Raw genomic sequence first — 27,220 nt, forward strand, 5'->3', positions numbered from 1 at the left:
CTGACTCTCAAGTGCTTTAAATTGATAAAATTGCTGGAAAATTGATCCTATTAAATTGATCGAACATTAGTATAATACTCATCATTATAATTTCGATGTTTGTTACTATAGTAGTACAAAATTATTTCATGATTTATTTTGTAACTGCAATGGAATCATATAAAGGGGAAGAAGTGCAAACTCGAAAATTGTAATTTCGAAAAGATATGCATAAAACACATGTTACACAAAGTATTCACACACAGAACAAACATTAGTTCACATTGACAAGTTGTAGACTTGGAGACAATCATAACATGAAGAAGCAACACAAATCCAATCTTCAGACAATGCAAGACTAATCAACCACAATAATTTTGCTATAGGCATCAAGGGTGAGAAAATCATCCAACTTTGGTGCCAAGCATTGCCTTGTGAATAGGTTGCAAGCCTCATCATACCTCCCACTATCAAATCTGTCCTTCCCGACCTCACTCGCAATCCTCGCCATTTCCTCAGCTACCACTCTGTCGAATAGGGAAGGTGTGACCTTGACGCCCAGCCCGTCTCCGTCCAAATCCGCCCCATATTTGATCCACTGCCAAATCTGCGCTCGGCTTATCTCAGCCGTGGCAGCATCCTCCATTAGGCCATAAAGCGGCACTGATCCTACTCCCTTGAGCCACGCTGCCAGGTATTGGATTCCGACCCTTATGTTGAGGCGTAGGCCCTCCATGGTGCGTACGCCTCTTGGCAGCTGGAGCAGGTCGGCCTCTGTGCAGGCGCCTGATGCATCTGCCTCGTCTTGTATCTGGTTGGCCTTGTCGCCCATCCTGCCGCTGAAAACCTCCATGATGGTTGGGATTAGGCCCGGGTGGGCTGCCCAAGTCCCGTCGTGCCCTGCCTCCACTTCTCTCAGCTTGTCCTTCCTCACCAGCTCCATAGCCGCCTCATTCGCCTCCGGATCATCTTTGATTGGAATCTGAGCCGCCTGATCCAATAATTAAGGACCATACATATATACTATAGGATTTTGATCAATTCAGAACTAATTCTAAATGCAGAACTTAGAACCAAAAGACAGGAAGGTCATTGTTAGACAACATTAAGTTCATTATTAGTCTGTTTTTAGTTCATTAACATTTTATGTGCAATATGTTTGATATGAATGAACCATTACAAGGAATTTTCTAAAATGAACTAACAATGATCTTTGTGTTATAATTCTGTGTTCTGCATTTAAAACTAGTTTTGCATATAACACAACCTCATATGTATGTTAATTTAGAAGAAGTTTGGTTACCATTCCTCCCATAGCGTGGACGGCGCGTCTATGGCAAGTCTTGATGAGCAAGTCGGAGTAGCTTTTCATGAAATGCTGAGTCATGGAGACTTGGACTCTGTCGGGAAGAAGTCGGTCGGGATGAGCTTGGAATGTCTTGATGTAGCTGAAAATGTAGTCCCATCGGCCGCAGTTCAATCCGGCCGAGTGATCTTTCAACTCGTGGAGAATTTCATCCATTTGAAAGACGGCCGGGAGTGTTTCAATGAGTACGGTGGCCCTGATGCTCCCGTTGTCAATTCCGGCCACTTTCTCCGCCTTCTCAAACACTCTGTTCCATATCATGGCTTCCCTGGAGTGTTCCATTTTAGGGAGATAGAAGAAGGGTCCAAATCCTTTTCCTTGAGTTTGGCGAAATAGGGAGTGATTGTGGTAGAAATAGAGGCCGAAGTCGACAAGGCAAGCAGTGGCGGGGTGGCCGTCGATGAGGATGTGAGCCTCCGGCAGATGCCAGCCTCTGGGGCGGACAAAGAGTGTCGCAGTGTGTTGGTTGAGCTTGTAAACTCTGTCCCTGCCTTTGTCATGGAACATTATAGTTCCATTGATAGCATCTCTTAAGTTAACCTGCCCTCTCATCAAGTTCTCCCAAGTTGGTGAAAGTGCATCCTCAAAATCAGCCTGTATAGGTGACATTTGATTCATTAGAATTAAGAGATAAAGTCAGAGTTTAAATTGATATCTAAATTTAAGCAGTTAATTACCATGAAAACCTTGGCTCCGGAATTGAGGGCATTGATGACCATCTTCCTATCCACAGGGCCAGTGATCTCCACCCTCCGATCAGCCAGCGGCTCCGGCACTGCGGCGCAGACCCAGTCGCCGTCTCGGATGAGCTTGGTTGCCGGGTCGAATCCCGGCAACTCCCCATTACTGTACCTCGCCTCAGCCTCCTTCCTGCAATCAATAGCATACTCAATATCTTTCTTAAACTCTCTCTGCAAATCCGCCACAAACTGCAGAGCATCTTTACTCAAAATTCCACCAAATTCTTCATCATATCTTCCCCTTATTTCAACTCCCTCCGGCACATCATACCCCATCGTCTTCAAAAATTTCTCAGGAATGTTCAAATATATATACAATACTAACTTCTAGTGAGTTGGTGGGGGTGGCACTTAGGGAGGAATATACATGTATAAAAATAGATGGTTAAACATATACTCCCTTATTGAGATTCGATAAAATAATGCAATTCTCCTTTTAAAAGGTAGTCTACAAAATAGATAAGCTATTGCACATTTGGTGTAGTCGTGTGAGGTGTGTCAGCTCGATGCATTATTATATGCTAATTAGAGCAAAGATTTGGACTTTTATTGGTACTACCGTTTCATGCTAAAGTGGGTGACGAGGACAATGCACTCACTATGAGAAGAAACAAAAAATTAAATTGATTATAAGTGCCTTGATATGTTGCACATTATCTTATTGCATGCTAGCATCAAATTTAGTGCTTTAGGTGATTTATTTTGTACTAACCTGACAGATTGAAGTGTTCTTCTGTTTTATTCGGAAGGGGTCGAGAATCAAAGGATTCTACCCTAAAAGATAAAATTTTAAATTATTGTTTCTAAACTGAACGAAGTTAGCAAAATATTTTAATTCTGTTGTTGCAAAAAGTAATACTACTATAAATTAGTCACAGATAGTGACTTTGGTAATCGTACATTTTAATGCTAGTTTATGATTTCAACTTTAGCATTTTCAATTTGTGATATTAACTTTAAATTTATATGGATACTAGGAATATAATCAACGCAAACTCTAAAAATAGTATAAACTTTAAACTATAATCTATTTTTAGATAAACTTTAAACTATAATCTAAAGTATTAGAAAATGTCAACAGATGATAAAATAATAGCAACAAAAAATGTCAACACAATATCAACCAACGGATTTGTGATATTAACTTTAAATTTATATGGGTCCTAGGAATACAATCAAATGCAAACTCTAAAAATTGTATAAAATTTAAACTATAATCTGAACTATTTGAAAATGTTAACGGATAATAAAATAATAACAAAAAAAATGTCAACATAATATCAACGGTTGATGTTGTGTTGATATTTTTTATTATTGTTATTTTTCATTTGTTGGCATGTTTAACGATTCAGATTATAGTTTAGAGTTTGCATTTTACCATTAGAGCATCCGCAATGGTCGGCTAGCGACCGGCTAGCCGATTCGTCACGCTAGCCGATCGGCTAGCCGAACCATTGCAATCGGCAGCGCAAAATCGGCGAGCGGATCGGCGTGGTCGCTCGTAGCTTGGCAGCTAGCCGATCTGCTAGCCGCCATTGTGGAGGCCCGATCGGCCAGCGATCGGCCAGCGCCGATTTTCGATTTTTTTTTTTTTTTTTAAATCATATATAAACGCGATTTTCGTTTCATTTTTATTTGCACCACTTGTTTTAACGAGTTTTCTCTCTCTCTAACTTTCTGTTCAAGAGCATCATCGAGTGATGGATCACAACAACAAGTCCGGTCCGTGACAGGCGGCTCTCGAACTCAGCGGTACCGTGGGATGCTACGGATGAAGCCGAATGGGCCGGGATTTAACATCCCTTGGAATCGGATGATGGGGATGATGGGCTGGTGCGCCGGGGGCGATGGGGGGGGAACCGGGGGGGTATGCGCGTGGGGGATCGGGCGAGCGAGCGGCGTCATCGGCGTCCGGGTGGGGGGTATGCCCCGAATCTCGGCGAGCGAGATGATGCTGCGGACGGATGATGGGGATGATGTGGCGGGGGGGGATGCCGGGGGTGCGAGGGGGGGTCACCCGGGAGGACGCGGTATATCGACCTGGCTTGAGTTTTAGACCGGCTTCGTCTTGCAAGCGTCGACCACGGTGGAGAGGCGGTTCTGCGCGATGACCTTGTCATTGCATGATATGGGGATCGATCTCGGGGACGATGATACTCCGTTCGAGCGACGCCGACGCGCCGAGGAAGAGACGAGGGGAAGGGGAAGGGCAAGGCGGTCGGCGGAGTCATCGCGCCGCTGTTGACCCGCCCGCCCGGCCGAGGAAGTGGACGGAGGATGAGTACGCCACGGTAGCCGAGGGTGGTTGGAGGTGTGCGGCCGATCCAGCAGTTCTGTGAACAACCAGCGGGTGCCGTCAACATGTGGGTGAAGATCGGGTTTGCTCTTTATAAGAACCCACCCTTTGCCCGCACGGGAAGGACTTTAGCAACGAGGAGTCGGAAGGGGTGGGGAGCGCACGAGGAGCCGCGGTGGGCCGTTTGCGGGTTTATGCACATGCGCCCTCCGTCCCGGCTCAGTGTAAGCGGGGCGGGGACGGCGCCGGAGGATGGACACGAGTCGGTTACTTGGAGGAAGTATAAGGAGTTCGCGCTTAAAGGAGTGCTTCTTTGTTCTTTGAAGGACTCAGAAGTTCGGGCCGGCGAGGTGCGTACGGCTGGGTGGCCGAAGAAGCGGCGACTTAACTATAGCGCGGCGACTTCACGGCCGGCCGGCCGGCCCAGCGGATCCCGTCGACCTTCCCCCGGATGCTTTGAGGAGTTTCCATCCCCTCCGCCCCATTTGCGGGTCGCCCGCCCGCCGGTTGGACGAAGCGGGCGCGGAGCGGGCACGCGGGGCGGATCCCCTGCTCCGCCGCGAGGTCCTCCTCCGCCCTCCCGGCGCCCCACTCGAGTACACTGCATTCGCGTAACCAAGCGCGGGCTCGGATGTTACGGGTCTTCGAGAGTGGAAGAACGCATGCCCGACCCGCGGAGAAGAGGTTTCTTTACGAGATGCTCGAGAGCATGCGGGTTGAGATCGCGAGGTCACGGCTGGGGGGTTCCGACGTGGGCTCGGATACCACGGGTGGCGGCAGCGGCGGCGACGACGACGAGGAGGGCGGCGACGGCGACGGCGATGAGGAGTAGAGAGTGGCGGGGCTCGGGTGTTGAAGCCCTTTTTTTAAAAAAAAAAATCATGTACTTTTTTTTAAATCTTTGTAATTTTTTTTAATGGAATGAATTATTTTTCCGTATATGTGTCGTAAATTTAATTCCGTATATCGCAATTTTAATTCCGTAAATGTAGTATATTTTGAATTATTTTTATTGCGGTGGCTTTATGGCCGGCCTAAATACTGACGTGGCGAGGTGGTTTTTTTAGTGTTACTGACGTGGCGAGAGGAGAGAATGTGAGCTGCTGGCCTATGGCTGGCACTAAGCACCATTGCGGATGCTTTCTTATACACAGGCCCTATCTATCTATTAAAAATTTGGACGCAGTAAATTTGGTTTTACATACAAATTTTGAAAACTATATGAATAAATAAATAAATAGGGTCATATTATAATGTTTATAGCACTCTAATTCAAAATCAAGACTAAAGCTTCACCCTTAGATTTTAAAATGAGTGGATGAGATTAAATCTTACAAATCTCAATAAATAGTAGACAAAATATCAATAAAAAGGTAATATCGTCATTATGTTATCATATGATAATTTTCGTGAATGTTTTTTTATATCAACATAGTGCATTACAAATATCAATAATATGACATAAGAATATCAACATTAATACAAGAAAATATCAACACATATTTATTGAGATTTTTACATGGTTTTATTGAGATTTTTTGATGTATTTTGTTGATAAAAATCTGGTTATCAACTTTTTTGAAAACTAAAATAAGAAATATCAAATGTCATCATCCGAACGTCGTCGGAACATATGCAATTGAGATCTCGTTGGAATCCTTATAAAATTATCTTTAATTTGATATATTTTTTGTGAAAAAATAATTTAAATGAGAGAGTAACGTAAGTTTAAAATTTTGAGATGATTTTAATGAGAGAGAATTGACATTAATATCCTCTAATTTTATTTATTAATTTTTTAATTTAAAATTATAATCCACGTGACATTATTTCAACCACTAGATTTTCTAATCTAATAGCTAAGATTTAGTATTAGTTTGAAATTACTAATTAGTTAACAATTGATTGTTCCCTAAATATATAAACTTAAATATTACTATATGTGTTGCTTATGCAATTGATTTAGAAGAAGAGTTACTTGTGCTTAAGTAAACAAACTATTAATGGTGCATTTTAATTATGCTCACAAATTTAAAAATTGTACATATAAGTATTCAGCCATAAATATATTAAAGTAATTTTCTACAAATTAAATCTGAGTTGAGATGGGATTTTACCACTTCGTTAAAGTGAAATAACACCCATAAAAACTGTACAATATCATTCACCTTGACATTTCATCCTATAACCTCTTATGACATGAGGAATATTTCAAATAGCAACAAATCATATTTAAGCAACATAAAAATACCAATCATACACTATCACTAGTGTTATATATCCCAATGTATAATCACATAAATATTTTAAAATTCTATTATTCAAATCTGTCAAGAATAATAACTTTCTTCTACATATGACGCACTACTACTAACTAGTATGTTTGCATAGGTTCACAATCTCACTCCTACAACAACTCCAACGAAAATCAATACAGAGAATGGAGAAGGCATAAAATCATGTATAGCTATCTTTCTCAGCGTTTAATGTGTGTCATCTTCGAAACACTTCTCATTTGAGCTCTGTTGCTAGGATTTAGCTGAGGTGCAGCAGCGTCTCCCGGGCCTTCGTTGGTCTCCTTCTCCAGCTTCACCTTAAAGCTAGGCTCCTGGCTGAGCTGTGCCTTGCTTTCCAACTTCCTCATGGAGTGGTGAAGTGCTCCACTTGTCCCATGCGCTTTAGGCCTAGTACCATTGCCTTGCTCCTCTGCTGCACTAGTTACTTTTAGCTTGCTAAGATCATCTCTAACGACCGAGTTTTCAAGCTGCTTCGAAGATGTGTGTTTTTTGTCTGTGGTGCTGTTGCTTTTCTCCTGCTCGAAGAAGAGAACCTGCACCACCGTTCTTAATGGCAGCCTCTCGTTCTTGACAGCGTGCGATCGCACTTCTGGAGACAGTTTTTGGCAGTCTAAGAAGCTGCAGAGGTGTTTCTTATCTGCTTTGCTCACATCAGGATGCTCCTGTTTGTTGAGATCAGTCAATGTAGATTTTGGAAAATTGAAGTAAGTACTATTTATCAAGTATGCATACCTTGAGATAAATATTGATTGCTTTGTAGAGATGGTCTTGTTGAGGTCGTGCTGTTGCTGGAATACTTTCAATCAGAGACACCATTTTCTGAGCTGGCATTCTTGCATCCTTTGCAACTACTTGCAGGTACGAATCAATGAGGTTCCCCACCTTATGCATTGCTCGTAGAGACTGGCTTTCGCCTGCAGTGTTGCGCCGTTTCCACTGCCTCAAGAAGCTTCGTGCAACCATCTTAACCAGATCAATGTCATGTGAGGTTGCAGCATTAGGGGATTGAGCTGGCAGCAGCAAGTCGGGCAATGTGGCCTCGTCTAGCTGCAGCCCGGAAAGCTTCAGGAGTTCTGCTTTCGACACTGAAGACGCTCCAAGAGAGTTAGCACTGCTGAGGAGCCTCAGCAGGAATCTGATCGAGACAGACCCTTTTTCTGCTGGAATGAGCCTCACAATTGTCTCAAGGATTCTCCGTTTTCTGTTGGGAGAGTCGCGGGAGCCCTCTGAGGAGTCGAGCAGCCAGCATTGTGCATAGACGTGCAATGCCTCGCCAATGAGCTGCGGCTGCAGCATGTTGGTTGAGGAGATTGTAGTCACTATGCTGCTCCACATGTCCATGCCAAGGCAGGATAAGTCCTCCGTCCACCAGTCCTTTGGCACTGAATCGCGCCTTTTCCTAACGTACCCCGGCCTCGTGTACGTGTAAGACCACTTAACCTGTAGAGAGGGCAGATGTTTCATGCCAAATTCCAATTGTGGAACTCCAGCCTCATGACATTATTGAAGAAAAGGGATATCTAACCTTGGTTGGAGGCGTCAGAATCTTGTCGACTATGGACTCAATGCATCGTCTCACAATGCCAAGATTTTCACACCACTCGTACGCTCTCTCAGCGCTCTGGAGCGTGATGAGAGAATCCTTCCACGCTTGGAGGATGCACGATGAGAAGAAGGCCTCTAGCTTCGCGATGAAATTCCCATTTTCAACTTTCTCAGTCATTCGCAGGAAACTAGCAGCACAGAATGCTGGCACAAAGTTGTGTGCACTGAGGTTGATCGTGATCCCGTAACAGAACTTGGCACAAAGCTCAAACGCCTCCTCACCTCCCGGGACGTCATGTAGCTCCACGGCACCATCACCTTGCTCAGATAAAAGCCTTTGCAATAGGCCACATTTTGGTACAAGACAAGACTGAGCTAGGTACAAAAGATTCAAACATAATCCACCAAGCATTACAACTGCTTCAATTAAATCTGATCATTCTAATATTAGCAATTTAACTCAAGAATTTACCTTGTGGAGAAGATAGCTCATGCCATCTATCCTAATGGTGAGGTCAGTTGGCACATCTGATATCACAGTCCTGATCAAAATTTCAAAAAAAAAAAATTATCTGTGACACGTTATATATTATTGAACAGCACTTACATATATCCAAAATTCGGTTTACCTCGTCGCCTCCTCTGTGTAGAAGGTGTCTGGATTCAATCCAAGCTTCATAAACTTCATTTCTGCAAGAAGATTTTGAGAGCAAAAATCACTTGCTACATAGTATGACTTAGTGAAATGTTTCTTCAAATAGATTGAAAATCACTACTTGTTAACCAAAAGTGGCTTATAATAAGAGAGATTATCACACACTTCAAACATCAACTCAAAATTCTTACAAAAAGTGGGCCTAATTTTTAATCTAGCACATGGATCACCTAAAAACAAGGAAATGGAATCTCTCCTACATCTTTGATAAAAATGACTTTTGTGGAGATGGGAATCCTGGTAAAAGTTGAGAAAAACTGGTGGTGGGTAGAGGCTGTCAAGACAAGTATTCTTTCACAAAACAAAACTCAGTAGTCTTGCTATTTCATCAAAATGAGGGGAGCAGACTAAAGCAAAAGATATGAGAAGACACCCATATATGTCGACTATAATGCTTTAACATTTGGAACCTAACACCACAAACACAAATTCTTGAAAAGTACTGTCAACTTATCTTACATAAATATGGCAGTTGCCCAAATTTTGTAGCAGCAATAACTTTACTTTTTCAACTCTGTATTCTTGCCTTGCTTTAACTATCAGTTTGCTATGGGAATCACACAAGTGACCAAACCACATACACTACAACTTGTCAATATGCAGAATTTGGAAATTTAAACATCAAGATTTCAAACATACCTCAAAATTGAGTACAAGAGCAGCAGCTTCAAGATTTTAGAGGGTTATATGCATATTAGAGATTTTAGAAGCTTCATCTCTACTTGCTAAGCTAGTACAGAGAGTAGAAAAGAGTTACAAGGAAGAGAATGACCCCAAAAAGCAGTATGGGTAGTGTGTAGTATTAAATGTGTATGTGGGCTTAGTCAACATGAGAAGTAATAATAAGCCACTTGAACTATGTCAGAAAAACAAATACCACGTCGACTATTATAGTATTGTATAACTAGTTAGCTACTCTAAATAAATGAGTAGTGCCCACAAGAATAAGATAGGATAGGACCAAGGAAAAATGGGAAATCGATCTTTAATTCCTACCAAGGCAAAAGCTGTTTCTTTAATTCCTTTTTTTCTGTGAGTGTATGAGACTACGAAGATAAGGATAGTATGATCAGACAAGTGATGCATAGTCATGTATTCCTGTTCCATCAAACGCTCACCTCTTTTGAGTAACCCGACAATCCTACAAGCTGAGAATCACGTATCCCTCTGTAAAGTTCCTCAGGAACAATTGGTTTCTGCAGTAATATGCAGCAACAAAGTTGTGAAGTATTGAGGGAAACAATATCCCAGCAAGTGTTCTATTATCGTAATGGTTTTTAGGACATGATAGAAAACTATCAAATGTGTATCAATATGTTTATATATTTGGTGAAAAATGTTAAGACTCAGTGTGATCAGCCCTCACTATATGCCAAATGGAGCTAGTGAAGACCTTGAATACAAGAACATTGTGCAATATTAGCATAATTCAATTGTAATATTCAATCAGCTATTTTATTATCAACACATGTTATGTTGAAACTTGAAACATACCGCTAGCATATTATCAATGTCGTTCTGGACTCTCCACTCCAAGCAGTCAACCAACTGATATATGACCAGCAAGCAGTTAAAAATACAATTCAGCAGAGATGCTTATCATATTACATAAGAGAAAAGGATTTTTCCAAACCATCTTTCTAGCCTTTTGAACATCCCCTTCTCGGGCCTTCAGAAAACGTGTAAAAGTTTCATGAGGATATCCTTGATGCACATTCTGCAAAAATATGGCAGAACTAAACATCAGTTGCTTTGAGCCCAATTTTTTTTCAGAAAACTCATTTTGCCTCGTCCATTTTCATCAAAAAGAAAAACAAGTTTATGTCACATAATTGCAATGATTCTAAACGCAAGACAACAACCAAGGTCAGATTTTTATTTCAAAATTACATTTCCTTAACTCAATACAGCAAGACTAAGTTTCTTATAACAAAACTTAAAGCAAATATGTACTATGTGTCTAGCAAAACAAGTGAATGAGTGTTTGATACCAAACAATAGTGTATTTGTAGAGTAGAATGAGAATTGTTGAAGAAGCAGAAATAATTACAAAACGTTAAAATGGAAAGGGGAAACGAACCTGGAAAGTTTTTTTAAGTGATTCGTCCACTGCAAACCATTCCATACCAAAAAAAAGAATGAAAAAAGTCAGAGAAGAGACAAAAATAAATAAAATATGGGAGAATTCAATAAATATGGACCTTCCTCCATTAGTGCTTCAAGTTGATTGATGAGTTCTTGAGTAACCTGAGCCATTCCCTTTTTTCCGAAAAGATTTCCAAGAATAAACTTTTATAATCGCTAAAACAATCTACTCCATCACTTCACATGGACTTAGTTTTGTTAAAGGAGAAGAAAAGATAATGATTCCAGATTTCCAGTGGAGAAAAGAGAAAGCTCATTGAGGTCAAGATTGAAAAGTCACCATCTACATTCATTAGTTGATATTTGTTGTATTTCTAGTTTTACTTTATGATTTAGTAAACAAATCGGGACAGGATCATTTTCAACGTGGAAATTTGTAAACGACAATACAGCAGTTTGTGGCATTGGCAAAACGAATTAATCGAATTCACTACATGTTAAAACTCTGTTTTTTTTTTTCTTTTCAATCGTTTGAAATGTCTGGTAGACAGTGGTCTGCAACCAATATCAGTATACAATATCTACACAATTTCGTTAAGATAAAAATAATTGTACTATATTTTAAAAATAAGTTAGCAATTACTGTAGGGCCAGTTTTTCTGAAAATTATTGGGTTGAGATAAAAGAGCCCAACAAGATATATGTATCTGATTGAATCTTATTGGGCTGATTACATTAAAATTAAAATACATGCTTATGATTGCAAAAACACCTATAATTAATCTTTAGGCCAAGGGCTCCTGTATATATGCTAATTACTAGCACTACTACTTTTATACACCATATATTTTCTTAGAAACATGTATGTAGCTCCAAATATTTCATTAGAATACTTGAAAGTTAATTCTTTTTCTTGAAAGTTTTTGGATTATGGGTGGGACGGAGTAAAAAGTAAACATCCATCATTAATTTTTATTTTAAAAATGTACATAAGTTTATAAATCGTCAAAATGTCCCCATAATTCATTTAATAAAAACTGAGATAATTATTTGTAAAATCCGCATTTTATAAGCTGTATAAAAATTATTTTTCCAAATAAAAGCTCAGCCCCTACTTATACTTGTAAAATATTTAAAGGGCCTAAAAAAGTGAAAAGGCATATTCTCTAACAGGAAAAAAATATATAATTAATTATTCAACTTCAAAGGGAACATGTCAAACATGATATCAATATCACACACGCATTGAAAGTTGACTTCCCCACAGCCGAGATACTCGTACGTATTCGCATATTCCATTTTCTGGTCTTTTTCAGATTTAAATAATGTGATAATGATGCTATCAAAAATCGACTACCTAGACTTGATCGCATGCATAAACTGTGACATAGTTATTTGAATTATAGTTTAATACTGCCTCTATATCATAATCCAATATGAGAAGTACATAGGAATATTCTTACAGCATTTTATTATAAATAGTATTTATCGATAATACAGTATAGTATGAGTTGTATTAATACAGAAAACAAATACACACGAGTTGTTGTGCAGTGCAACAACATAACAATGACAAGACTAAGTTTGGCTTGACATTCACTTTCGTGTTTCAGAAATATTTCTTCTTATTAATTTAAGCTAAGCATATCGGCCATAATAATTTATAAACCATAATTTGATATTCAACTTAGGGTATAGGATATTCTTATATCATCATGCCAATATATTATTTTCGTGTCTAAAATCACAAACTAACATAGTAGGAGTACAAGTTTTTGTGTGTTTATAGCAACTCACCATAGCTATATTTGATGTGCACATAGTAAACTCGGATTTCAATTGTTCCCACACATGACTAGCAAATCATACTTGAAAAATTACAAAACTAATTAAATTGTATTGTGTGCGTGCACGCATGTAGTGTGTGTGCAATGTGTAGTGTGTGTATTCGTGTGTGTGCGCGCGCACATGCGTGTATAGTGTACGTATTATGTGTAAGAGTACAATGTGTCTATCGTGATTGTGCAGTATGTATTGTGTGTGTATTGTTTATGCGTATGTCAAGTGTGCAGTGTGTGTAGTGTGCACGCGCCATGTGTGTTGTATAGTGTGTGTATTATGTGCAGTTTATGTATTGTGTGTGTATATGTGCAGTGTGTGTGAGCAATTTATTTGTTGTGTATGAAGTGTATGCATGTGTGCAGCGTGTGTATTGTTTGTGCACTATGTGTATTGTGTGTTGGTGTGTGGTAGTGTTATGTTTGTAAGTGTATAGTGTGTATAATGTTTGAATGTGTGCGCACTATGCGTGTGAGTATTGTGTATATATAGTACTCCATGTGTCTATGGATATGCAATGTGCTAAAAATATCTAATTTTATAACTATTTAAATTTCTAATTATCTACTCTAGATATGATATTTAAACTATAGGGAGAAATGTAATTTAGTTCTAAATTCAAATATTTAGATTTAGAATCGAAAACTCTAATCGAATTCCACGTCTCCAAATTCCGAACAAAAAATCAATTCTAAGACCAGGAAATTCCTAAGGGACCCACGAACTGAATTTGAAGAGCACATGACGAATAGTTGGAAATTTGGTGGCAATATAAAGGGGAGTTAAATCTGGAGTTTTGCACAGGAGACAAAAACCAAGCTTCTCATTTTCACATATAGTTAGGCAAAGTCAAAGTTGCATTAAAGCTACACATCCTAGATTTCTCCACCCCAATTTTCAACATTGTTAATGGCGTCAATGGCGTCCAGCTCTGGAACTGCGCACGAGGAGTGTGTGAGTGAGATCGAAGAAGAGGAGATCGAGGAAGAGGAGAACGAGGTCCATGTAAACTACCAAAGCAAGTACGAGCTTGGAACTATAGCGGAGGAGGGCAGCTGGTGCTTAAGCTACGAGGAGAGAGAGAATGTATTATATGTGGCGGTATGGAGGGAGATCGATGAGGCGTTGAGCATGGACGCCTTGCTCTGGACGCTCAAAAATGCTGTGCTTGATCCCTCCTCGGCTTTCATCTTCCTCATCCACGTCTTCCCTGAGATCAAGTTCATCCCTTCGCCTTGTAAGTTCATCTCTCATTCTCTCTCCTTCATCTCTCTCTCACTGATGAGTTTGCAGTGGGGAAGTTGCCTATAAATCAGGTGAACCCGGAGCAGAAGAAGGTGTTTTTGGCCCAAGAAAGTGGGAAGAGGAGAGATCTTCTCCGAAAGTATGTCAATGTATGCTCTGCTTCCAATGTTAAAGTGGAGACTGTACTTGTTGAAAGTGATATGGAGGCTAAAGCCATACTTGATCTCATTCCTATTCTCAATATCACAAAGCTCATTCTTGGAGCCAACAAGGCTACTGTGAGGTTGTGCATTCTCTAACCACATATACATATACATATCTCATACTAGTATAATTTTTCACATTGGTTATTGGTAATTTTGCAGAAGGATCAAGTCCAAGAAGGGGAATGGAACAGCAGATCAGATAGTGCAGAAGGCACCTGAATTCTGTGAGGTTAAGATCATATGTAAAGGTAAAGAAGTTACCGAGCTGGAGATGACAGAGTCCTCATCTTCTTCTCCTTCTCCTTCTCCCTCGCCCAGGCTAACTCATTCAACTCCCACCTTTGCTCAAAACAAATACCAAACAGCAAACGACTCAGCTGCCTGCGGTTGTTTCAAAATCTGAGTCATGTCAATCCAAGCACAGATCCGCCCCAAAACTGGTTGCACTTGAAGAATGATATTTGAGACTATCAAACCTTTCTTGCTTCTTATGAATATAGAAACTGTAAACAATTTCATTTGTCAGGTAGTAACAAGTTTGTAAATCCTGTGTGATCTTTTACCATGACGACTTATATTTATGTTGAACCTTTTGTCATCCAACTTTACACAAAGCCTTTAATTTAGCAAGGGTGAGGAAACACACCTTTACAATGATAAGAATATTGTCAAAGTATAGTTGTCTGCTGCAACTAAAAGTAATAGTTGATCAAGTCACAGATGTCTGAAAATTTGGGTACATAAACAAGCATATCAAAATACGGGTCTAGAAATTCGGCCCCACCTTGTTTTGCATTCATCAACCTTTTTCCAAAAAGTTACAAGAAAACTATACATTCATTGACATTTGATTCTCAAACTAACAGGAACGAACCATACAATTTTTACAGCTTCCAAATGTTCCACACAATGTGGTTAACCACATGGAGATACATTTTCCCAGTCTAAAAAATAATAGAAATAGAAAAAGGGGAAAGAGAAAAACTTCTTCGCGTACCATTTAAGGGCCGCATGGAAGGGCATTTATGAGTTTAAAGCACGGGAGGGAGCAATAATTGTACTGATCTTCACCAACCTACCTCTCTTAATATGATCCACAATCATTTCTTAATTTAAGGCAAATTTGGTAATTAACTAGAAGAAATCAAACTCCAAATATGTGTTGCTCTTCTGATCCGTAGCAGCAGCAGTAGGAGTCTTATCATTCTTTGGAATAGGCGTTTGATCGTAATCAACAGCTTTTGGGATGTCTGGAGGGCTGGTACAGCGTATTAAAGCCCAATTAACTCCTTCAAAGAAAGGGTGTTGCTTTATCTCAGTTGCGCCTCTTTTGAAGCCTAATCTATGCTGAGGCTCTTTCACAAGCAAACCCCTTATCAAGTCCCTAGCAGGGAAACTGACAACAGGGGACTCTGGAAACCGTAGGGGCTGTCCAACAACATTGAACAATGTGGCTCGATTCCCGGATCCTTTAAATGGAGTCTTAGCAAACAAGAGCTCGTATAAAAAGATCCCAAAAGTCCACCAATCAACTGGACTTCCATGACCTTCACCTTTGATGATCTCTGGTGCCAAATACTCGTGTGTTCCGACAAAAGACATTGAACGAGCATTGGTTGGCTCAGCAATCAGCTCTGGCAATGGGTTAACCTGATTTCCGATATCATTTTGGGGCTTCCTGCCCTTCTTGGATTTTCTTGAAAAGAGGCGAGGAGAAAAGCACATTGTTGGAACAACACAAGATGGCTGAATGCAAGCTGGTTCAATGCATGCCGGCTGGGCACAGTAAGTGGAATTGTTTTTCTGAGGATCGGAAGTAATGGATGGGGTCTTTACCAAAGTTGGGTTAACAGCACAACGAAGAGAAAGATCAAAGTCTGAGAGCATTATATGTCCATCATCCCTAACAAGAATGTTTTCAGGCTTAAGGTCACGATAAACAATACCAAGCATGTGCAAATACTCCAGAGCTAGCAGCACTTCAGCAACATAAAACCTGCCACAAGGACATTTGTTAAAACGATGGTGAATAGATTGAGCAGAAACACTCATATTTTCAATCAGTCTCACAATGTATGATGTGTGGATTTCACATGTTGAGTTTTCTTCACTAATTATAAAGTTAAGGATAATGCAAAGGCGATATGATCTTAAATAATGTAATTTCGACAGTTCTTACTTCTAAAGCAGCCTTAATCACACCAGAATGGCACCACAATCTCATACTAGTATCCAATGTAAAAGTGATCATTTTCGCTAGAATTATATAAGAGACAATTACGGCTGAGACAATTTCCAAATATTTCAACATTTTAAGTACTGTGATAAAACATTACACAGCATAAATGGATAATATCTTTAACTATATGTCATGAAATCAAGTAGCATGTGAAATGGATTCCCAGGAAGTATTAACTGAAACTCAATTTTTAAATATGTTAAAGTGATAGTATTTTTTTAATATTCTGTCGGCTCATTTTCTTTTATAATCTGCTGGGTGAAGAAAAATGATAACATATAGTAATAATTCATGTGTAAAGTAGCATAATGTGGTCTGCACGTCTATGTTGTTATATGCACAAGTATATATAAGTTGAGCTCATTCCATGTACTACTCATTCAATCATGGGGAACTGCATTGGAGTTTCAGATAAGAAGTTGTGCAGGAGAAAGTTGTCATCGTGGTCTTCGCGGAAAGAGGAGATCGAGATTCTGATACAAAAGCGAGGAAGCAACCTTGTCCGAATACCGAAAAGAGTGAAGATAGTGGTGAGCAAGAAGCAGTTGCAGAGATTGATGGTGAGTGTGGAGGAGGTACAGTTGAGACGTATGGTGCTGCAGTCGTTGCTCAGACGATCAAGGAAATGGAGGCCATCGTTGGCTGCGATTCCGGAGGTGTAGGAGAGGGAGAAGATATGTTTCTTTGCTTTGTTTGCAACAACTTTGCAGACCTAGTTTTTCATGGATGGCTGCATTGCTCCAGTTTTTTTGTTTTTTGGAGTTTTTAGAAGCTATACAATATCTTGGCAGAGAATGTACATATATTAATGCTCTGCAGATTGAACTCTTGTTCAAGTAGAAAAAGGTTTTTTTTATATCCAATCACATTTGGTGGCACGGAGGTGCCCATGACTAATTATTACTCCCTTTGTTCGCGATTAGGAATCACGTTTCTCCATTTCAGTCCGTGTGCGAATAGTAGTCCCGGTTTATTTTTACTATAAATGGTAGTAATATGCTTGTCAAGAAATGAGACTTCTGTTCGCGAGTGGCGGGAGTATATGATTATCTATTTAGTGGCTGTTCGGTTCATGAAACAAAATTGTCTTGAGATGCAGTGTAAGGTACACTAAATTAGACCTTGGCTAGGATTAAATTAGTCTTATGCATGGTTGTAAAGTAGGGTGGAGAAGAGAATAATGAGGAGAGGGAGATGGACAAATTAGTAGGAGGGGGTGAGGTGAGATGGTTAGTCATGAGATTAGGTGAAAAAGAGTCCATTCAAATGGGCCAAAACAGGCCCAAATCTACAATTGTTAACTAAAATTTGATTGAAAATGTGAATGGAGAAGATAAAAGTTATCTTGGTAATCGAACGGTCACTTAGAATTAAATTATAAGATTCAATCTCATTAGTAATTAAATCATGAGATATATATTATAAACCGAACAGCCTCATAATAAAGTACTATAATAATTCAGGCACAACATAAGCTTTTCTAATATACATACGGTGCACAAACTGTACATTTTATTCCTTCAAATAAACTACGAATGCTTGTATTAATAATTTAATACTCTCTCATTGTCTTGGTAGACGGTAGTTGGTACATTGACTTGCTTTCTTTTTGGGATGTTTTAATTATAGTGTCTCCACCGGCGGACGTCCCGGTAGGACGTTGCCAACGTCTGACCGGACGTCCGCCGTAGTGAGCGGGACGCCCGCCCACGCCCGTCCCGAGTGCCCCTCCCATGGCCTCGCCCCTCGCGCGCACGTCCGACCGGACGCGCCACAGTGGAGAAGGTCGGACGTCCGAGATTTTTTAATTTTTTTTAAAATTTTTTTTAATAAACTCTATAAATAGGGCTCCCCCAACTTCATTTCATTCACACCACTTGTGTTGACAAGTTTCTCTCTCTAAATCTACAAATTTCATTTCTACTACAATGGAGTACAATAGGAACTCCCCCACCACGAGCGGAGGAAACACACCCTCGATTCCAACCGGATCGGAGGGAAATTTTGCGGGGATGAATCCCCAAATGGCGGGGATGGCGGGGATGGGCGGTATGCCGGCGATGACTCCCCAAATGTTCTACAATATGTACATTTGGATGAGTCAGATGGGTCAGATGATGTCAGGGGCAGCGGTATGCCGCCAAATATGTCGGGGATGGGAGGGACGATGCCAGGGGCAGCGGGGATGGGCGGTATGCCGCCAAATATGGCGGGGGTGGGTGGGATGATGCCCGGGGCAGTGGGGATGGGCGGTACGCCGTCAAATATGTCAGTGGGTGGGTCGATGCAGCACAGGAGTCCGAGGACGCCTAGGGAATCTGTCTATCGGCCATAAATAGATTTGTTGGTCGATGATTCCCCTTGTACTGTTCCGGAAACTCAATACGCCGGCATCGAGACTTTCTCTTTTGAGGATCTGTGGCTATCGCCGATCCGTGAGACTCCCGATAAGGCGGAGCCTGCTGCAAGGGGCGGGAGCAGAGGCAAGGCCAAGGCCAAGGCCGGGGGAAGGGGCGGGGGCAGAGGCAAGAACAAAGTCCCGAGCTCTTCCTCGCACACGGGGGCAGAGGAGGAGGAGGAGGGTGAGGATGAGACTGAGAGGAGGATGATCTTGTCCGTGTGGGAAAATGTCGCGCTTGCAAAGGCATGGCTCGATGTTGTAGAGGATCCCTATGTCGGGCCGAACTAGTATGTTGACCGAATGTGGCATCGCATTATTAGTGCCGCCTACCTCATAGTCAAACCGTCTAGGGCGAAGCCTCGTACTCCCGAGCAATGCCGGAAACAGTGGCTTCGGTTGAGGCCTAAGCTCAGTCGTTTTGCCGCCCTCTACCTAAACAACATGCGCATGGCAACCAGCGGCATGTCTGAGGATGATGTGAGGAAACGAGCCTTGGCCCAGTACCCCGACAAAGAGTTGAAGTTCAAAGACTTTGACCAATGGGAGGCCTTTCTCGTGGTCAGGGAATCGCAAAAGTTTGCGATTGGTGTTGAATCGGGCTGGAAGCGGACGAAGATCAACTCTTCCGGTGAGTACAGTAGCAGTAGCAGTGTTGGTTCGCACGAGCTCCCGAAGCCGAGGAAGTGGCCCCGCTACCACGAAACAGACTCTCGCCGTCGTCGTCGCCCGATGGGGCAACAGGCTGCGCAGCGGATGGCGAGGGGAAGCGGCAGTGGGTCCTACGAGGTCGAATCGGAGGCCCCAGGAGGCCCAGAGAACGACCGCCTCGCCCGCGCGCAGCTAACGAAGACCCTGATGCAGAGCACGAGTAAGTGGTATAGCGCGCAGGATCCAGTGTTTAAAAGGCTGTGCAAGGATGTGATCGACCAATGTTGGCGCGATTTAGGGATGCCACCCATTGATGATTATGGCGTCGAGATCGGGGCGGGGACGTCGGAGGCGGTAGCGGCACGGGCGACGGGGACGAGGACGAGGAGGAGGAGTGAGAGCCGAGGGTATTATGTAATTTTATTTTTAAATTATGTAATTTTTTTTTAATTATGTAATTTTTTTAATGAAGTTTTCGAATTTTTCCGTATTCCGTGTCGACGTTTTAATTCCGTAAATTTTAAGTCCGTAAATTGAATAATTGTGGGAAGGGCTAGTAGAAGTCCTAGTGGGAAGGGCTAGTGATGTGGCAGTGGAATGAGAAGGGCTAGTGCTGACGTAGCAAGCAGTTTTTGTGAGAAGGGCTAGTGGAGGTCCTAGTGGGAGGGACGCCACCGAAGACACACTTAGGTTTTTCTATCTTGAAACTTCTTTTAAGCTTTTATGGGAATTCAAACTTCTTTCAAAATATTAGAACCAAATATTAAAGGGAGGAAGCAACAAGAATAATAATACTACGTCTAAGACCACTGTTATCTTTAAGAGTTATCTTTAAGAGAAAGCAAAAAAGTTAAAGATTTGATTCTTTATTATCGTTTAATACAGAAAACGAACATCACATTGTCGAGAACATTGGTTCTTTTCAAGAATCATTAGAGTATCCGCGGCGGGATGCTCGTCCGCAATGACGGATTCGGAATTGACACTCGTGGGGTCGAATATATGACTACAAAATAATGAAATATAATATTTAATTAATTATTTAATAAAATATATTATAATTTAAATAGTTTATTTTCTATTTAGTACTATATTTATTTTTAAGTTGCATTAAAATATTTATTTAAAATAATCACTTTAATGTTTATTGATAAATTAGAAAAAGCGAATAACGAAGTATTACGTTAACATGATATTATCACCAATAAAAAATTATTAATATAATTATGTTATGTTAATCAATAAGTATTTTAATTGAATAAGTCTACCCATCACAATTTATGTACAGTAAAAGATTCTAGTTTTAATAGTAGGCCCAATTTTAGCCCATTTTATCAACTATAACGCGTCTTCTTCCCCAGTAGATCTGAATTCTGACTCTGCCCTCTCCATTCTCTCAACTATTCTTCCCAAGACATTCTCTATCTTTCCTTTTATTTCCAGCGAAGGATGAAGGATTGTGGTTGAAATCCGTTGTTCGGGGTCAAGGCGGAGCTACGGTGGGGTCGAACGTGGAGTTTCGCGGGATCTCGGAACTCCATGAATGGAGTTTCCGGCAGTGCTCGTCGGACGATGGTGGGGTCGACCGACCCCACTTGACCCCACCTGGGTCCGTCATTGCTCGTCCGTTCGTGCCACTGGCAAGGCTGCCGCTGCAGCTCGTCTGTCCGTGCCAGCGGCACGGCATTGCTCTTAAATAAGAGCACGTTCGTGCCGCTGAGCAGCCTTACGTGGCGGCACGCGATTGGCCAACGACAATTTCATTTTTTTTGGTAATTTTTTTTTTAAAATTCGAATTTAATTTAAAAAATTATTTTTAAATAAAAAAAATATTTTCCCACTTCTCAATAAATTATATCCATTTTTTACACACTTTTAATTTATTTTCAATTTTTTTCCCCAAAATTCACATTTTAATTATGTATTTTTATATTTTAGGATTTTAATTATATAATTTTTATTTTTTAGGATTTAATTATGTAATTTTTATATTTTAATATATTTTTATATTGTAGAAATGTTTTTAGTAATTGAAGTATTTAAATTGAATAATAGAATAGTGGGGCATCTTGGGGAGTGATCAATTGCTAACTAATTAGCAATCCCAACCTAAGACTAAATCTTAGCCATTAGAATACAAGATCTAGTGGTTGAAATAATGACACATGTATTATATTTTTAATTAAGAAAATTAATAAATTAAATTAAAGGGTATTAATGTCAATTCCCACTTATTAAAATCATCTTAAAATTTTAAATTTACGTAACTCTCTCGATTTAAATTATTTTTTCGCAAAAAATATATCAAATTAAAGATAATTTTATAAGGATTCCAACGAGATCTCAATTGCATATGTTCCGACGACGTTCGGATGATGAAATTTGATATTTTTTATTTTAGTTTTCGTAAATGTTGATAACCAGATTTTTATCAACAAATACATAAAAAAATCTCAATAAACCCACGTAAAAATCTCAATAAATATGTGTTTATATTTTCTTGTACTAGTGTTGATATTCTTATGTCATATTGTTGATATTTGTAATACAATTACACTATGTTGATATAAAAAAACATTCACGAAAATTATCATATGATAACATAACGATATTACCCTTTTGTTGATATTTTGTTTACTATTTATTGAGATTCGTAAGATTTAATCTCATCTACTCATTTTAAAATCTAAGGGTGGAGATTTGGTCTTGATTTTGGATTAGGGTGCTATAAGCATTAGAATATGACCCATGGAACCCTTGAGCTTGTCCTTGCGGAAGAACACAGATGTGAGTGTTATGTTCTTGCCTAAGGACAAGGAGTAAAAGTGGGTCCGGACCCACCTCCGTGCTCTTATTTAAAAGCACAAATGAGGATGCTCTTACAACTTTGTATCGGATGAAAAATCGACGTGGAGAAATAGCAACATAGTACTAGTTAGGGATGTCCATTGGGCTAACCCGCTCGGGTTCGGGCCAATCCACTCGGATTGTCGGGTTATTTGGGCTGTGAATTTTTCGGGTTATAAATTTTTGGCCATAACCCTAAATTTTCGGGTTTCGAGCTAACCCACGGGCTATTCGGGTCGATAGTAATCTTATATGTTACTTTCTATCAAATCCAATATTCTAAATTATTAAAAAGCATATTGTCGCAAATAGTAAAGTATTATCAAAGTGATCAAGAGAAAGAAAATAATAGCAATTGAAAATTGAAACAAAATAGATAAACATATCATTTAAATTAAAACACAAATGAATCTGACTACAATTAAATGAAAATCATGCATTTTATATTACTCTAACTTTCAATTTGATAGAGAAGACATAATTACTATATATTCTTAATATCAATGTTGTATTTAATATTGATATTACCAAATATATTTTATATAAGTATATAATTCAAAATTTTAATTATATTTTTATATTAAATGCTCAACTCATGGGCTAACCCGCAACCCACCCGGGCCAGCCCACATAATCTGCCGACCCGAACGGATTAGTCCGTGTAGCCCGCTTCTGAATATAGGTTGCCATTTTCCGGTCCTAACCCTATGATTTTATCGGGTAGCTCAGGCCGATCCGTGGGTTTCGGGCTAGATTGACATCCCTAGTACTATTACTAGTTGGTTGGAGCGAAATCGTGCGTGGGAATCAGGGAATAGTGAAAACTGAAAAATCGTGTCCTAGGAGGAATATCAGGTTGAGAGAAATAGAAAAAATCGTGATCTTTGACAGTTGGGATTCATCTCAAATCAAATAATATCAATTTCTTCAAATTATCACTTTAATATCTTTAATTCATGCCTAAAATAAATATATACTGTCTCCGTAACTCTCTCGCGGTTGAGAGTCAATTTACGTGGAAATAAAAAACATTGTTTCCATTCACTTTATTTTCATATCTGATTGACGAAATCTATATTCGAAAATTTAGGAATAACCCAATTAATGTTTTAAGTGGAGAAATCGTCTTCTGGCATGTTTATAACATGGTCTCATATGTCACATGCTATTTTATGGGCATAATTTTTAATTGAAAATATAAATTATTTTTGTTGGAATGTTTTTAAGAGAAACATTGTTTTCAACCTCAAACAATTTCCATACTGTTGACTATATTTTGAATATCAATTTTTTTTTTAAATTATAAATTACTACTCCAATTGTCAGTGTACATTTATTTTGTTAAAATATGCGTCATTTAAATAAAATATAATTAACCGAAAAATAAAATATGTATAGTCAATTAAATGAATTCCAATAGTATACGATAATGATTGAAAATGCTACTTTAGGGAATGAAAGTTCCGTTTTGGTGCAGATAAAAATTCCATAACCCCCCGGCTGAGCGAGTTCCTCTCTTCACCGCCGCCAACGCCTCACCTCGTAAGCTCTCCCCACTCTGATTCAGTATCATCAGCTAGCACTACGCAATTTGGACGTGATTACCCCCATTCTTTTAGATAGTGTGAGCTACAGTTTGAACTGAATTTTCGATTTAACTAGTAAATGGACACAATAAAAGTTCCAAGTAAATGAAATATTTCTGGAGAGTTGGCTAAGGGAGGGATGGATGTGTCATGCCACCTCTAATATTTTAATGAAGTCATCTCAAACATTGTATATTGCATTAACCTAATATTTGTTGCAGATCAAGCTTAACTGAAAGAAGCAGAACAAGACGGAGTTAGCAATGGCTGATGAGGTTGGAATAGAGCAACAGAAAACCCTACAATCCATCTGCTACAAGCGGGGATTGCTGCAGTTGCTTGATCAGGTGCCTTTTTCCTTTCTTTTTATGTTTTGTTTTTCTTAAAGGTTATTGCTTTTGTTCAAGCATATGTATTTTGGTGGTTGAAGAATTGTTGCCTTATTACTATTATCTTCAATTTTCTCGTTTTATTTTCATTTGTACCAAGTTTCATTTAGGTAACCTCATTTTTTGCCCTTTCTGCAGAGAAAGCTTCCACTTGAAACCATATATCTAAATATCAGAGATTCAAAAGATGGATGGTATTGAGTTCTTTCATATTAACTGATTTATTTCTCTTTGTGGCTCGTTATCTTATTCTTGTAGTATCTGGGTGCTTATTGAGGGTGCGATGATGAGTTAGAAGTAAGACTGAGACAGCACATGTTAATTAGAAGCAGAGATTGGTCCATTTGGCACTCTTCCTAATTGTCTGGTTATGTCCATATGAATCAATTCTTATTTTTTTATTGTTTCTTAATTAGCGTGGGCTTTATGTGTTTTGCATGGGCTTGTTAAATTCTTTTTAATGTTTTTCTGGACTATGCTTGCTGGTTTGGCTGTGTGCAGAGCATTCAACTCTGTGGCCCTGCATAGGGGTAGTTGTTCTTCTAATTCAGCAATTTATCTTTTCCTCTCAGCTTAGCTTCATCAATCAAATTCAGCATGAAACTGAATAATTTTGATAATTTGACAGACTCATGTATAAAGATGTGAAGTGCATTAGTCTGGTGGAAGAGTTGTCTTTAATTTCATCTTTCATTTTTTTCATTTACCTTGGGCCTAACGTAGACTTACACAGAGTTTTAAGCATTTTATGACAGCAAAGTCTATAATCAATTTACCTGATAATCAAAAGCTTTATTTACATTATATCAATGGAAATCTATTGCCGTAGAATTATAAGCTATAATCATCATCTATTTGCCTGTTAAATTTTTGTTATCAGGGTTGCCATTAAGGACATGGTTGTGCGTGGTGCACCAGCCATTGCCATAGCTGCTGCTCTCTCCTTGGCTGTAGAAGTTTCCAATTTAGGGGCATTTGGTGGGACTCCTAATGATGCAGCATCTTTTCTAAGCCATAAATTGGACTATCTTGTATCAAGGTTGTTATTCCCTAGAAATATCTGTATATTAGTATAATCATGAATTTGCTCACATTCTAATTTAATCTGAGGAAACTCCTGGTTTTGCTTGCAGTCGTCCCACAGCTGTAAATCTTTCAGATGCTGCAACAAAACTTAAGGAATCTGTACACAAGGCTGCAGCTACTGCTTCTGATGGACAGGCAGTCTTTCAGGTGTGTATTGTTATACTCGTATGGATACAAGCAATTCCCTTCCTAATGGCCCTTGGCTTTGTGGGCTGTATTGCATTTGGACGTCAGTTAAAGGGTAGTTAGACCAATCCTGACTGCATTTTTGTGTAGCATGCATTGAAGTAATAGTTGATTTATTGTTATACAGACTTACATTGAAGCTGCTGAAATTATGCTCGTTGATGATGTTGCGTCCAATAAGGCAATTGGACACCATGGAGCTAGTTTAATTCAAAAGCAGCAGGCAGCTTCCTCTAGTCTTTCTGTGTTGACTCACTGCAACACAGGCAGGTACTTCCTTGAGCATCTTACTGGTTTGTACCCAATACTTTCTCACAAATATCATCAGTGTAAACTGAACTAGTAAAGAGTTGTTTCACTAATGAACAGTCTAGCAACAGCTGGATATGGAACTGCTCTAGGCGTGATTCGTGCTCTTCATGAGAAAGGAGCTTTAGGAAGGGCCTACTGCACCGAAACAAGGCCTTTTAATCAAGTGAGCAAATTAAGTTTTATTCCTTTGACATGATCAAGAAAATATGCTTGCATATTATGGTTTGTGAGGAAATGGAACTAGTAAAATATATGCAATTATGTTTTGGGGATTTATGTTTTCCAATATCACCTCAGGGGTCAAGACTAACAGCTTTTGAGTTGGTACATGACAATATTCCTGCTACCTTAGTAGCTGATTCTGCAGCAGCAGCATTAATGAAAGCTGGGCAGGTGAATGCTGTGGTGGTTGGGGCTGATCGTGTAGCAGCTAATGGTATGTATCTTAAAACTGTTCTGTTGATAGATTTATTATACTGATATAGATACTAAAAGTAATTGAGTTCCTTTATTACTACTAGGTGATACTGCCAATAAAATTGGAACATACAGCCTTGCCCTGTCAGCAAAGCATCACGGCATTCCCTTTTATGTGGCTGCTCCTCTGACTTCTGTGGATTTGTCCATTTCTTCCGGGGAAGAAATTGTTATAGAAGAAAGGTCTGCTAAAGAACTACTTCATGCCCGTGGAGGACTGGGTGAACAAGTGGCTGCTTCTGGAATTTCTGTCTGGAATCCTGCCTTTGATGTTACACCGGCTACTGTGATTTCGGGCATTATAACAGAGAAGGTGCTTAGCTACTATCTACTAATATGTTTTGTATTAGTCTTCTCTTCCTTATGACTCTCTTTGTTTTTTGCAGGGAGTCATCACAAAAGATGGGAGTGATTCTTTTGACATCAAAAGTTTCACGAAAGAAGTGGCGAGCAAGTAAGCAACATCGAATTAGATGAGGTATGAATGATGATAATGCTCAAGGAGTCATGTTGGCTCCTAGCTTCTTCAAAATAATTTGGTTGATCACCTCTCTCCTATTTATGTGTTACTTTAATAAATGCTCATGCTCCAAGATGTGTAGTTTGGTTTTTAAATGAAGCTGGGCTCATGTACAAGCATGCTCAATGAGGAATATATGACATAGATGAGATGACTCGTATGATATAATGTGAGCACCTCTCAAATTTTTAATATGTTTTCTTATGTCTCATAAAT

At 39.6% G+C, this 27,220-nt stretch overlaps 6 protein-coding genes across 10 annotated transcripts; 2 read left to right on the forward strand and 4 right to left on the reverse strand.

Moving 5' to 3' along the window:
- Nucleotides 1-234: 234 nt before the first annotated feature.
- On the reverse strand, nucleotides 235-2,457 carry LOC125193955 (malate synthase, glyoxysomal-like). Of its 2 annotated transcripts, none has more exons than XM_048091916.1 (3): nucleotides 2,023-2,457; nucleotides 1,283-1,939; nucleotides 235-961 (listed from the first exon to the last, which is right to left on the reverse strand). In XM_048091916.1, exons 1-3 carry the CDS (start codon nucleotides 2,359-2,361, stop codon nucleotides 338-340), a joined length of 1,620 nt encoding a protein of 539 aa, XP_047947873.1. In that variant the 5' UTR covers nucleotides 2,362-2,457; the 3' UTR covers nucleotides 235-337. The 2 variants fall into 2 exon arrangements, with proteins under 2 accessions (XP_047947873.1, XP_047947872.1); XM_048091915.1 differs by having other exon boundaries at nucleotides 235-970; nucleotides 2,023-2,453.
- Nucleotides 2,458-6,671: 4,214 nt separating this feature from the next.
- On the reverse strand, nucleotides 6,672-9,797 carry LOC125192292 (BTB/POZ domain-containing protein At5g47800-like). 3 transcript variants are annotated; one of them, XM_048089826.1, is made up of 7 exons: nucleotides 9,578-9,797; nucleotides 9,398-9,485; nucleotides 8,853-8,913; nucleotides 8,696-8,765; nucleotides 8,204-8,593; nucleotides 7,411-8,118; nucleotides 6,672-7,340 (listed from the first exon to the last, which is right to left on the reverse strand). In XM_048089826.1, the coding sequence occupies exons 3-7, from the start codon at nucleotides 8,909-8,911 to the stop codon at nucleotides 6,858-6,860; spliced, it is 1,710 nt and encodes a 569-aa protein (XP_047945783.1). In that variant the 5' UTR covers nucleotides 8,912-8,913; nucleotides 9,398-9,485; nucleotides 9,578-9,797; the 3' UTR covers nucleotides 6,672-6,857. The 3 variants fall into 3 exon arrangements, with proteins under 3 accessions (XP_047945783.1, XP_047945782.1, XP_047945784.1); XM_048089825.1 differs by lacking the exon at nucleotides 9,398-9,485 and having other exon boundaries at nucleotides 9,578-9,796; XM_048089827.1 differs by lacking the exons at nucleotides 9,398-9,485; nucleotides 9,578-9,797 and having other exon boundaries at nucleotides 8,204-8,558; nucleotides 8,853-8,901.
- Nucleotides 9,798-10,044: 247 nt separating this feature from the next.
- On the reverse strand, nucleotides 10,045-11,382 carry LOC125195157 (SEC14-like protein 5). Its single transcript, XM_048093349.1, has 5 exons — nucleotides 11,140-11,382; nucleotides 11,019-11,047; nucleotides 10,572-10,655; nucleotides 10,433-10,486; nucleotides 10,045-10,134 (listed from the first exon to the last, which is right to left on the reverse strand). Exons 1-5 carry the CDS (start codon nucleotides 11,192-11,194, stop codon nucleotides 10,045-10,047), a joined length of 312 nt encoding a protein of 103 aa, XP_047949306.1. The 5' UTR covers nucleotides 11,195-11,382.
- Nucleotides 11,383-13,702: 2,320 nt separating this feature from the next.
- LOC125197408 (U-box domain-containing protein 36-like) lies at nucleotides 13,703-14,943 on the forward strand. The gene is made up of 3 exons (XM_048096145.1): nucleotides 13,703-14,099; nucleotides 14,156-14,390; nucleotides 14,473-14,943. Exons 1-3 carry the CDS (start codon nucleotides 13,772-13,774, stop codon nucleotides 14,714-14,716), a joined length of 807 nt encoding a protein of 268 aa, XP_047952102.1. The 5' UTR covers nucleotides 13,703-13,771; the 3' UTR covers nucleotides 14,717-14,943.
- Nucleotides 14,944-15,064: 121 nt separating this feature from the next.
- On the reverse strand, nucleotides 15,065-16,733 carry LOC125192560 (serine/threonine-protein kinase D6PKL2-like). The gene has a single exon (XM_048090170.1). The coding sequence runs from the start codon at nucleotides 16,363-16,365 to the stop codon at nucleotides 15,448-15,450; it is 918 nt and encodes a 305-aa protein (XP_047946127.1). The 5' UTR covers nucleotides 16,366-16,733; the 3' UTR covers nucleotides 15,065-15,447.
- A 7,147-nt stretch (nucleotides 16,734-23,880) lies between these two features.
- Nucleotides 23,881-27,198, forward strand: LOC125196339 (methylthioribose-1-phosphate isomerase). 2 transcript variants are annotated; one of them, XM_048094829.1, is made up of 10 exons: nucleotides 23,881-23,990; nucleotides 24,256-24,381; nucleotides 24,562-24,617; nucleotides 25,304-25,462; nucleotides 25,557-25,656; nucleotides 25,823-25,965; nucleotides 26,065-26,170; nucleotides 26,305-26,443; nucleotides 26,529-26,797; nucleotides 26,871-27,198. In XM_048094829.1, exons 2-10 carry the CDS (start codon nucleotides 24,298-24,300, stop codon nucleotides 26,940-26,942), a joined length of 1,128 nt encoding a protein of 375 aa, XP_047950786.1. In that variant the 5' UTR covers nucleotides 23,881-23,990; nucleotides 24,256-24,297; the 3' UTR covers nucleotides 26,943-27,198. The 2 variants fall into 2 exon arrangements, with proteins under 2 accessions (XP_047950786.1, XP_047950785.1); XM_048094828.1 differs by having other exon boundaries at nucleotides 23,947-24,072.
- Nucleotides 27,199-27,220: the final 22 nt, after the last annotated feature.

This window comes from Salvia hispanica, chromosome 6 (genome assembly GCF_023119035.1).
Source record: "Salvia hispanica cultivar TCC Black 2014 chromosome 6, UniMelb_Shisp_WGS_1.0, whole genome shotgun sequence".
Lineage (NCBI taxonomy): Eukaryota > Viridiplantae > Streptophyta > Magnoliopsida > Lamiales > Lamiaceae > Salvia > Salvia hispanica.